Source organism: Pyrgilauda ruficollis, unplaced genomic scaffold (genome assembly GCF_017590135.1).
Source record: "Pyrgilauda ruficollis isolate IOZ18807 unplaced genomic scaffold, ASM1759013v1 scaffold116, whole genome shotgun sequence".
Taxonomy (NCBI): Eukaryota; Metazoa; Chordata; class Aves; order Passeriformes; family Passeridae; genus Pyrgilauda; species Pyrgilauda ruficollis.
In genome coordinates, this window is record NW_024509877.1 from 1,475,504 (window position 1) to 1,488,045 (window position 12,542).

The 12,542-nt window shown below is 38.4% G+C and overlaps 1 protein-coding gene across 3 annotated transcripts in view; it reads left to right on the forward strand.

Annotated features, from left to right (window-relative positions):
• The window catches only part of TMEM245 (transmembrane protein 245), a 78,239-nt gene that overhangs the window by 42,073 nt on the left and 23,624 nt on the right, over window positions 1-12,542 (forward strand). For all 3 annotated transcript variants that reach the window (XM_041483089.1, XM_041483080.1, XM_041483099.1), the window contains 2 exons: window positions 4,924-5,046; window positions 8,894-9,039. In XM_041483089.1, the coding sequence (XP_041339023.1) occupies window positions 4,924-5,046; window positions 8,894-9,039 (269 nt within the window). The remainder of the gene's footprint in view (window positions 1-4,923; window positions 5,047-8,893; window positions 9,040-12,542) is intronic.

The following is a 12,542-nucleotide window of genomic DNA, read 5'->3' on the forward strand; positions in this document are numbered from 1 at the left end:
AATCAATGCTGGTTTGCAGTTCTTAAGAATACAGCAAGACACAGTACAGTCCCAAAGCTGTGTTGACAGTTTTTTTAACATACAGATAATTTAAAGACAATGGGATAGCTGTAAAGACCTGTGTGAAGAAGTGGATACAAGGCTCTAATGAGATTTCCTCCACTTTTGGAAAAGAATCAATGTGTATGATTACACTGCTGCATGTAACAAATAGTTACGCATAGATGGAGTTTACAAAAAAATAACTGTCTTGGTAGCCCCTTGGCTTTCTGAAATATTTCAGAATAGAACAGATGACAGTTTTCTCTGAAAATACAGCTATTTGACAATGTCATATTACAGCCACAAGCAGATAAGCTTTTCTCCATTGATGGAAGTCAAAGGAAGCGTTCTTCCTCAATAGGAGGAGGAGTGTTTGCTGTAAGAAAAATGCTAAGTGAAGACAGATGTTAGTGTTTCACTTCAGGCTTTTCCCTTAATGGAAGAAATTTTCATTTTAGAGTTGAAGGCATGTAATTAAATTACTCTGATGTAGGTGTGCTGGGGAATTGCTGGTGTTCATTTAATTTGTAACAACATGCATCAGTTCAACTTTGCAACTTTAAGTATCAGGTAAAGCTTGGAAGACTTCTGTACCCCCCTCAAAATGTGCTGTTCATTATGAGAGTTACACTTAGCTGTAGTTTGATGTAGACAGACCTTAATTATTTTAAAGTAATTTACTATGCAAACATGTAAATTGCCTGAAGATTTAATATGAAGATAAGCTTTTCCAAGTCATCAGTCTGGTTTTTTTTTCCTCTAAAAGCTTTGGTGTTAGCAGCACTGCTGCCTTTTTCCCGGATTAGAAGCAGTAGTGTTAAAAACCAGCTTAATAAATGGTGTGTTTCTGAAGTGGGGTTTATTTCATCTCATTCTTGGCAGAGAGAGCAAGAGTGGAGTCTTACTTTGTCTTGTATTTTGCACCCCATACTCCACTCCAAGGTAGTTTATCAGATGCATGAAATAGGCAGCATGTAGCTGGACTATTAAGATTTAATTTCTGAGAAATAAAAAAGACTCATTCTTTCCTCACTCATCTGCTTTTCCATTCATAATGCTTTTTCTTCATTTTTTGTATGCTTGTAGCATTGAGAAAGTGAATTGCTGCTGGCTAAATCTGTGAATGATGACTCAGAACTCCCTTGATGTTACATGAGACATTGCTAATGTCTTCTTAATTTGATCTTTTGGCTCCTTGCACAAGAATACTCATCATTCCACCAGCAGGTGGTATCTCATTCAGAGATCTCTCAGACAGGAAGATGGAAGACCTTGCACAAAGATATACACAGCAAGCTTCAGCTTAGTTAGGTTTCCCTTTCCATGCTTTTAGCATGACTGATCTGTGCATTTTAAATCAAGTCAGCTCCTCAAATATTTCACTGAGTTACCACACATCCTAATGTTTTTCTCTAGCTCCAGTAATTTCTTCAAGTAATCTCATAAGTTTATGGTTAATTCAGTCCATTTTTCAGTAATACATCAATTAGCATGTTGGGGGTTTTTTTCCACATCTTTGCATCCAGTTTTATTTTATGCAAATTTGAGTTAGGTGCATAGTTTTATCTGACTTTCAGAAGTTTGCTGACTTGAAGTTCTCAGTAAATTACTGTTTTGATCAAGTGCCTTTTAACCCACATTTTCGGGTGTTGACCTGTTTAAAAGTGGCCAAGAGGACACCCATGATACCTGAGAATATTGTGTGCAATTTTTCTTCCTTGCCTGTTACAAATTGGAAAGGCAGAGTAACTGATGCTGATGGTGACACAGTGTGATGTGTAAGAGAGTCCTGAATTCTGTACAGCTTTGTATCTCTTATAAACACTGATGCCTTACAGCTGCTTACAGAGCAGTGGTTTGGGGAAAGAGGTGTGGTTTTCTGTTGTTTAATAGGGAAAAAAATAACAAAAAGTAATGTAACATTATTGCATAAATATTCACACTTTGTTGTGTTTTGTAGAACTTAGCTGGCAAGGTGTTAACAATTCTTTATGTCTAATAGGTGACCTCATCAACTCAGCTGCAGTGGGCTCTGGGAATCACACAGCATTATGAACTCTTAGGTGCAGCTGCATGTAATTCGATTTTACGAGTGGTAGGGAAGTATTTGAGCACATTCCGATACTGTATTCAGTAATGATTAGTGTCTGCTCTGTCAGTCTTCTCACCTTAGCTGTGAAAAGCTTGTATCTTGAAATTTTAATGGTACATCTGCGTAACGAGGAATTACTCTGTAGTTGGAGACGAATCTTAAACGATGCAGTTGCTTTCGTAATATGTATCAAAGCTATAGAAAGGCACTATCTACACTTAACTCTAAAGTAGATGCTGGTGATAACTGGTTCAACAGTTCCAGTCAATGACTCCAGAAAACAAGGATGTTCATGTAGGAGAACCATTCCTGATGTTAATGGAACAACCTGATACCTACATTCAAACTACCTGCAGGTGTATACTCCTGGTTATCAGCCCTCAGGCTTAAGCTTCTAGGGAACGTGTTCAATAAATCCTGCCTGTACTGGAGAGACATCCTTGTTTTGAAAACTTTCACAGTCCCACCAATTCTGTGCTCTCCTCTGGCAGATGGAACAAGCTCTTCTCCTTGTAAACTCTCACTGGTGTCAGCTCAGCTTATGTATTGCGGGTGAGGGTTTTAACAATTGCTGTGATTTCTAGTATAGAAGGCTGTTAAAGCAGAGTAGTTTTACTCTTTAGAGCAAAACTTTACATGACCAGTTTTCATTGAGAATATGTCTCTGGTTTGCTTTGCAGTCTCCTAATCATTATGTATTGAAAGTGGTCAGTCCTTAAAAATCATGTCCCACATGAGCTGTGAGGCTAAAAAACCATCATGATGGTGCTGTGTAGTTGTCACCAATAGAGGCTGTGCTTAATGGTCTGAGTCACAGGAGTGTAAATGAGCTGGCTGAAGAGCTTTTAGGTATGCAAATCATAAGGGGTTCTTATTCTGGACACCTCCCACACCTTGGCCTCTGCCCTGGACTGTGTGCTGTGATACTTGGGAAAAGTATTCCTTTTCCAGGTCATGACAGCTGCCTTGTCCTGTTGTTAGCCTGTTGTTGTTTTTTCGCTCTTTCTTAGTTCCTACCTCATTTTGTTGAAGGAAAAGTAATCTTACTAGCTCATAAAGTTACACATCTTCAATGCCTTCTTACTCAAAGCACTGCTTCTGTTTCAGGGATCTTTGTTTTCAACCTGTATCCCTATTTTCAAGGCCTTTGCTGCTGTTCTGTAATTAAACTGCACATTATAACAGAGGAACTGTGGCACAGAAGCTCCTGTTCACACACCAAGTTCTAGTAACAAGCTTAAATATCTGGGAGGGGAACCTTGCATGCAACTTAAGGCCCACTATTAGCAGTGATAGCGCTGTCCTTCCAGAATACCAGCTGGAAGGCCTCTGCTTTAGCTACAAACCATTCTGTCAGGATTCATTGTCCTCTGTGTCTACAGTCCTCCTAACGTAATGTTCACATGATAATGTTACCTAGGGGCTGCATGAATTTGTAGCCCTGCTACACTCCCAGAATGAGTTCATAGTACATAGAAGAAGCAAAGGGACAGGTACCAGTGGGAGAACATTTTTCAGCAGTGTCCTCTTCACTTCTAACCTCACTTGAATTCTCAAGAGACACTAATAAAATCTGTACAAAAGATGAGCTTTAACATTCATAATTCCCATTAAATAGTAGGAAGCATGAACTAAGTAGGTCTTTCTGTGTTGTAATTCCCTGTCATTTCCCCCAGCACTTATTCCTTCTCAAGTTCATGCTTAATAAAATATGTTTAATATGCTTCACTCACTTCTGAAGGAGAGGTGATCACATGGCTTACACTCCTTTGTCTGCTCTATAAGTACTGACTACTGAGGAAGGGGTTTTTTGGTTTTAGGGGGTTGTTGGTTGACTGATTTTGTTTTAATTTGGTCTAATTGCTATTTGTTAAACCAAGACTAATAGTTGCTTGTTTTGAAGTCTTCTCTTACGGCTTTGAACCTGAAAGGCTTTCGTGTCAGAGCTTTTACAGTTTCTTCCAGTTACGTTAGTTAGTCTGAAAGAAGACTTGTTTGTGGTCTTATTTCTTTTATACGTTAGGATCACTTTGGCTTGTACATTCTTACTCTAATCCTTCTGGATGAAGTATTTGTTTGAAACTAGTGTGCACTGCATTTAGGATGCCTCTATGTGCCTTCTTTTGATGAATCAAAACTAGTCTTTACTATATGTAACCACAAGCAATCTGTTCCCCAAGCCAGTACAAATTTTAATAGACTATCTAATATTGTTTGATTTATTTTTAATAATTACTTGACTAACTGATGCAGCCTTACTAAAATCACAACTTTTGCATTTCTCTGCAAATATTACTAAAAACATGCATTTCATTACCATGAAAGCTTTTAACAACAAATTTATTGAAGTAGTAATTTTATTATTTGATTGGGAGCATCAGATTTATTTCTACCTTGTGATGTTACTCCTTGTTCTTTGTGTCTTAACATTTATGCTTTTGAAAAGGTGAGTATTTTCTCCCAAGACAAGATCTGCTTGACAGCAATGTTAATCACAATAAACAAGTGTCACCACATCTAGGTTTTTGCAGTTTTGTGTAATGAAATAATTTTGAATACTGAGAGGAAAAATTACGAAACCTTATAATCTGCTACATAGAAACTTACCTTTGGTAAAGTGGACATTTTCACTTGATAGAACCTGCTGTAATGTAGGAGTCAGGGAAGATGATTTTTTTGTTTAAAGTCATCTTTGTTCAGCTTGATGGAGATGAATCACTCAGCAAGTAATTCTCTGCCCTTGCTAACAGCATCCAATGTCTAAATCTGTCTTCTCCCTCCTTTTTCAGATCCTGGAGTCTCTGTGGATAGTGATGAGTCGTAATGTGAGCCTCTTGTTTACTACAGTTACAGCATTAGTGACAATCCTCTTCCACAGTGGGACAGCTCTTCTCAATTTTGTGCTTTCAGTGGTAAGTCGTGTGTCATTGATTTACATGGTCCATTTTACTGGAGTAACCTAATTGCACATATTGTAACAATGAAAACTCAAACCTAAAGCATTGAAAACATCTTCTAAATTTATCTAATACCAAAATTCTATTAGCTTTTGCAAATTTGCTATCTGTTTGGGGGCATTCTAGATGGAGGACAAGACTCGGAGGTAGTAAGTCTTCCTGTCATTCAGTTATTGGAAAATTCTTGTTTCAGGCCTTGAAGGTACTAAGCTGTAGCTTGTAATATCCTACATAATTGCTGAAATCTCATAGCATGTCTGCATAAGGATATCCCTATACAAGCTATTGCTTTCAGGAGATAGAAACATTTTTGCAGGGAAATCACCAGTTTTGTTCTCTAGTTGTCTTCTGTAAAAAAAGATTGCATGAAAGCATTTTATTTCTTCCCTAGTTCACAACTTCACCCAAGATGGCACATTTAAAACTGTGTCTAAAAAGTTAGCGTACAAAAATTGCAAGCTTGGGAACAAAATTTGTCTTTAGATGCCTAATGACTTATATCAAGTTCATTGCATGCTGTTGCTGTGATGCATGATCCTGACTTTTTGTCTGCCAGCAGCATCCTGCCTCTTGCTGGGGCACTTGTGCAGTCAGCTGGTTTAGCAGAGGTAGTTGGGACCTTGCTGTGTTGGAATTCTTTTAAAGAGTAGATGCTTGAACTGTACTTTTATTTTTTCATTTTTCAGGTTTCCTAGTTGCTACAGAAAAGTTTTTACTAGTTTAGAGTGGCACAAGCTAACTTAAATTTTACAACAAGATAATGCTCAAAGTGGTTAGCTTTTCTACTAGTTACATTTCAATCCAGTTTTAGTCATCTTGAATAGAAATTAAAATACAGAATTTTATTTTAGGTTTAAAAATTTGTTCTTTAAAGCATGGAAATAATGGACGCTTTGTTCAAAAGCTCAATTTCGAAAAATACGCCTTCCATCAAACTGTTAAGTAGGAATGTCAATCTGTGTAGCACATCTATCCACGATCCAGTAAGATTGTGTTCAGATCTTCAACAGACTTCTGAAAACTGATCATTAGTTACAGAAGTGTCAGAAAACATTTCTGAATACAAGTTCCTGTCTGCACACATATGCACATGGATGTATGTATATGCCTTTGTGTGCGTGTATAATTATTCACGTGTGTACTCACATGTGCACACACTCACTCACTCTGCTCATATCCTGTAACAAAGATTGGATGAGAAAAAGCTCCATTTGGGTGATGGGCATCTACAGTCCTGCAGGAAATGCACAGATTTTGGATGCTGTTAAACACACAACTAAACAAACAACCAGAAAACCCAAAACAAGCAAAAAAACTCCCAACAAACAAAAACCCTGAAGCTTTTCAGCAGAAAATTGAGTATGAAAAGCAGATACAAAAATATTTACTGAATCAATGGACCTGGATCCATCAATGGATCAATGCACAAGCAGTTAGGTTGTGTGTTTCTTGATACCTTGTGGAAATGCTGAATTATCATTTTGGTAGAAAGTGTTTACCCAGAGTGTTCTCCTTGAATTCAGTCTATCCCTCCTCAACTAAGAGTGTTTAATGTTTTGAGCTACAGGACAAATTCTACAGCCTGAAGTAGTAATCCATCAACTGTTTAACTTTGGAAGGGTCATACTGTTTTGTCTTTGGTAAATTTTTTCTCATAGTCATCATCAGGATCTTGAATTGTTGCTTAGGAAACAATTTAGGTATCTCAGATATCCCGTAAAAAAGATCTGAAAGCTTTTAGCCTCCAGTTGCTCTAGGACAGTACATATCTTTTGCTGCTGAAGGTAGTATTGAGGTTATTCTACTTGTTGGAAGACTCAGCAAGCCATTTGACAATACATGATTATATTCTGTGACTACAGGTTCTTTTTGCATTTCTACACCTATTGTTCTAAAGGAAATACATTAATTTCCTAAAAGGCAGATACTCCAAAATTCCAAAGTTAATTTTGTGTGGTTACACACCAAAGTGCTGTGGTTACATCATCTTCTTTTAGCAGAAATTGAGTAGGGTTTGTAAGTTTTCCTGTCTGGTAGCTCAGCTTAATGCTATTTTATTCCTCTGCTGCTCATTCCCAGCGATTGCTTTGGCTTTCACCCTTCAGGTGGGTATGTCTATCTTGTGTCTCCTTAAGAAAGCAAGTTTCTTCTGTAAACAATGGGGAAGAACAGGATAAGCAGATATTATACTTACTGTGCTTAGAGTAATATGCTGCTCTCTATGTTGAAAACTGCATGTGCAGAAGAATCTGCTCAGTGGAAGGAAGACACAACATCATCTGGATGCCTGCTTCAGTACAGAATTTTCTACTGAAATCAGGAAATATAGTAGCTTAGAAATGGCAGAGCCCATCAAGGTAGAAAAATAGCCATAATTTCTGAATTACAAAGGATGTTAAAATGTGATTTAGGATTCTCTTACTTGAAGCTGTAGCAAAACGTAGTTGATACGGTTACTGGTGCTAGACTGTCTCGCATTAAAGCAAGGCTTAATTATTGTTATTATTTTTTTTAAGCTCAAAATTAATGTTGACAGCATGCTATTAAAATCTGCTGATATAATGACTTGTTTTATCAGCTAGATTGGTTTATGTCCCAAGGCAGAAGTTAAACACCTGGGGAGGTGGAATATAGCCTAAACCAATATATGGCAATTTGGATGGGGGTCATTAGAGGTTAATAGTTGAATGTGACTTTCAAGTTTAAGTCTGGGAGGGCAGAGTAGGAAGAAGATGGTAGTAGCATTTTACTGAGTATAAAGAAATTAGGAACAGAGACAGGTGTCATTTTGAGATTGGTAACGAAATATTGCAATGCTCTTTGCATTTTGTTTTCTGAGCATCTTCAGAGGGAGTGAAGGAAAAGAGCATGAGGTGTCTGCAAACTGGATAAAAATGCTTGAAAGTAAGACCCTTATGGAGATCTGGCTCTTGGGCTCATAAAATAAAGACTAAGATGTGGTTTATTGTAGAATACAAGTAGGTTGGAAACAAGGAAAGTGAAGTTCTTTCTAATCTTGGGAGGAAAGAAAAAATATCTGAGTTGTGTACATAAAACAACTATAAGCCATAGTTTACGTTTGGAGCATACAGAATGGATTTTTCTTGTTATATAAATACAGAGGTATTCTGTTTCAAGATGGATGCACTTCTGTGATTCGTTCTTACCCAAGAAGTTGCTGAGCCCACTAACAGGAAGAGAAGAGAAACATAGTTGACTTGCAACACAGAGGAAGCTAATCCAATCTGATTATATTTTTTTTTTGTCTTTTAACTGAAACAGTGGAACTGCCATTGCTTCCACTGAGACTCAGCATCAAACTCACAGGGGGAATATTCACTTAGGATTGGCAGCTTAACATAAAATTTATGGTTGCGAATTTTTGTGCAATTCATATTTGATACACAGCTGCATAATGACTCTTGAGACAGCCCAAATTTATTTGGCAGTTTTGTTTGCTTATTTTGAGAATAGATGTAACTATTCAGCAATTTTTTGATCTGTTAAACATGCTGAGAAAGATCCAAAGAGCCCCACAGCTATAATGTTTATCAGCATTCTAGTTGTTTGGTCTAGATGTGACTTTGGAAAGAAGCTGAACAGAGGCAGAAGTTTTGAATGTTAAATCCTTTTTGGAGCAAGGGAGAAAATAATTCTTTCAGCTCTGTTTTTCTAAATCCAGGCTTGTGGAAGAGTATCTTGTTTCTTTTCAGTAAAATTCAATAACTGAAGCATAGCTGCATACTCTAATTCTATGAAGTATTTATCGCCTTGTAATTTAAAACTTTGATTTGTTTTGCAGGTGATTTTTCTTACCACGCTGTTCTACCTGTTAAGCTCCAGTGATGAATATTACAAGCCAGTAAAATGGGTGATAAGCCTGACACCTTTGTCTCAGCCAGGTCCCTCCTCAAATATAGTTGGCCAATCTGTGGAGGAAGCAATAAGGTAAATTGCTGATTTCTTGCCCTTTGTTGGAAATTCTTCTTTAAATTTGGTGTTCAGCTGCAAATAAATAACAATTACAACAGCTTGTGTTTTCAAAGATGAGTTGAAAAAACGATTTTAAGATCTTAGCATTGGTGATTTTTTCCCCTTTGATTGTTCATTTGATTGGACTTAGATAAAAATTTTTGGAGCTCTGTGCTGTTCCGAATAGTAGTGTTTTGTAAAACTGCTACATCCGTGACATCCCTAACTCATCAAGAAGCAGTGTTTGGAGTTGTGTTGGCAGTAACAGCTGGTGCGGCTCGGTAGGAGCAGATGCATGCAGCAAAACAATAGAAATGGAGGACCTGACATCAGTGTTGTACACATTTCAGGATTATATAGTTTGAAGTATTTTGTTTAGTATTGGAGAATAAGTACCCATTTGTACCTGGAATGTATTAGATGTGCTTCTGGAGAATATTTTCCAGTTCAGTTTCACGTGAAAGAAATCTAGTTCATGATCTCCATAGACCAAATTCATCAAAAGGAACACCAGGGGAGTGCTCTCCTTATCACACTTGGAGCACTACTGTGCTGCACCCACCGAGTGTATCCACAGTGTTTCATGCTGAGTCACCGTTTTTGTGTGTTGGCTCTAGACTTCTTCAGTAATTAAAGGAGGATTCTTTAATGTTTTTAAATATGGTTCACAAAGATTTCACAGTAAAGCTGTTTTTGGGGTGGTGCAGTAAAGTTCATTCATCTGTGATGACTGAAATAATCAGCTTCCACCTGTTAGCAGCTTAAAGCACTAACATGCTGGTAATAAAATAAATTGGATTTTAAATAAGGTGTTTAAGTCATAGCGTAATTTTTCAAAAAAGTTGATGGTCTGGGCAAAGTGAACAGACTTCCTGCCGAATTCTGTATCAAAGCAACACCACTGCTTTCTGTGTCATCTTGTGCATACATACAATACATGGTAGGCTTTAAACTGGAGAGGTATTAAAGCAGCTTTCTGAACTCATTGCTAGATGTTTGCCATTTTAACAATGGCTAGTTTATATTATGTTGTGTAGGATCTTGAACTAGAATGCTAACTGCTCTAGTCATTTGAAATGAAGGGGCAATTCAGGTAAAAAGCAACAGATTTGGAATTCTGCCAAAAAGTTAATAGCCTTTCTCTTGAGTGACTGCTATTGAGTTTTCATTGATCACATGGTTAGTATCTCAGTTCTGTCTTTTCTGAATAGTGTGAGTGGATTTAGAGACTTATACTAGTCTCACAAATTGTTCTCTTTAGCCCAGGGTAGAGGGGAACAGTGTGGAAAAGTAGGATATGGTTTGTCTGGGCATAGATACTATGTGAGGAGGATGGTATTAAATGCAGTTACAAGTTTAGAGGTATGTGACACAGGGGACCCAAGGTATTTCTCAGAGTTGGAGTGCAGGAAAGAAAGAAAATAATTTTAGAGAAGCCACAGGAACATGAGTAAGAAGGAGCCAGCATGCATCAGTAACTGCAGATATGATGAGAAAAAGCCAGTGTCTGGAGAATCTGGACAATGTGGAATGGGAAGCAGCTTGTCATATACAAGGGGCCTCGGTCTCTTAGTATTCACTAAGGTAGCCTGGATCCGTCACTCGTATTTGATTGGAGCCTGTACTTGGTGCCTTATTTAAATTCTTTGGAATGATTCCTCTGAGATTTTTGGAAGTACCTCACTTCTCAGTTGTACCTAAGGATTTATACTAATGATTCTCAGTTAGCTTGCATTCCACTCAAAACTTACTGTGATCTTCAATATGTAAATATGGTGAGTGTAGTAACAATTTCTTGTGAATTTATGCATGCCCAATCTGTTGTCATGTGAAAAACAATTGCTACTTCAAGCCCTTTCTTTTGTCCCAAACTAGCCACTGTTCTTTCTTTTTGGAGATAAGTTGTTGCTGCAGAGGTAGGAACCTAAAAATGGCTTCCTCACCTCATCTGTAAATGGCATGAAAAGTGGATATTAGTGCTTGGTGGTAGGATGGAAGAGGCTCCATTTGTGTTATGAATTACCAAATAATGAAACATCTGTAGTTGCTTTCATTATTAGACTATGACAGCATTGCACAATATGAATTCACCCTCAAAATATCCATACTTTCAAGTTGACCAAAAAGATTCAGTTAATAAATCTCAAACGTCACCAGCTGCGTTCCAGCTCCCACCACTCTTCACCAGGACGTACTATATGCACAAAGCTAAGACAGCATCTAACTAGTCCTGTCACAAGGGCAGGGATCCTCCTGGCAAGAGATAGACCTAATCTCTCTGTTGCTCATAAACCAAATGACATAAGAATAATCATTCTCCATGTTGCCAGTCAGTTCTGTGCTCTTTTACTTAAAATGTGTTTATGAAAAGCACTAGAAAACTTGGATGTAATCAAGGAAATCTGTTTCCTTGTGTGCTTTGCCATTTGTTTCAGAGGAAAAGAGCAAGGGGGAAAGAAGAGGAGGGCAATTGGCAGCTCGTTTCTGTGGCTCAAGAAATCCCTTAATTTAAATATGTTACTCAGCAAGCTCTTAAACTAAGACCTTTTCCCATTTCGGTTTCTCTCATTGGAACTGTGCTGTGTTTTTTATTTTATGGGCTATAAATAGCTATGAATTTTATAAATACTTTTCTAACTCCTTTGATGGTGAGTTTGCAAATACAGTGGCAGTTCTCTGTTCACAGAAATAGATTTATGAGCTGTATAGGGGTAAGAGCAGCTTTCCAGGCTGCTTTGAGCCAAGTGTTGAATCTCACTGTTTCTGTCAAAATATCACAGATTATAAATTTGAACTTGAGTAGTGGGAAAAAATAGATGCAGCTGTGGTGACACTACAGGAGTTTTGAAGAAGCTGAGTGTAATCCAAGAACTGCCTGCTGCAAACCATGGGATGAATTGCCCTGCTGGAACTTGATAGGAAATTTATTCATCCAGGATGCCAGACAAGTAAAATGCCAGTAGCGTGTATCAGGTGGTGGGATTGAGCAGGGATTTGACAAGAGCATCATGCTGTGCCTGAGCCAAGAACTTGTTTGGCAAACCTAGTGGTACCAAGGCAGAGCCATGGAAGACAGGAGATCACTTGGAAGCACCAGCCAGCACAGCTCCACCAAGGACAAGTTGTGCTGCGAAAAGCATGAGCCTTGCTTTGCGGAGCTGACTGTCCTCAGAGCAGGACCAGGGGACAGCAGTGGCTGCCACTTGCTCTGACTTCAGCAAGGCTTGTGACAGCCTCCCACAGTAACCATCTGGGTGAGCATGGGCAGCAGAAGGGGATGGCTGTAGGAGCTCTCCTTGCTCAGCAAGACAAATTCCAACTCTGGAGATACTGCTGGTGGTAGTGTGATTCAGGGCAGTGATGGCGCTGATGCTGGTGATGGTCTGGAGTGAGGGCTTGGGTGATGGTGGGAGATCACCTTCTGCGTGGTTATAGGTTATGTTCTGCCTTCCCATCTGGGGAAGGCAGGACAGCTGATG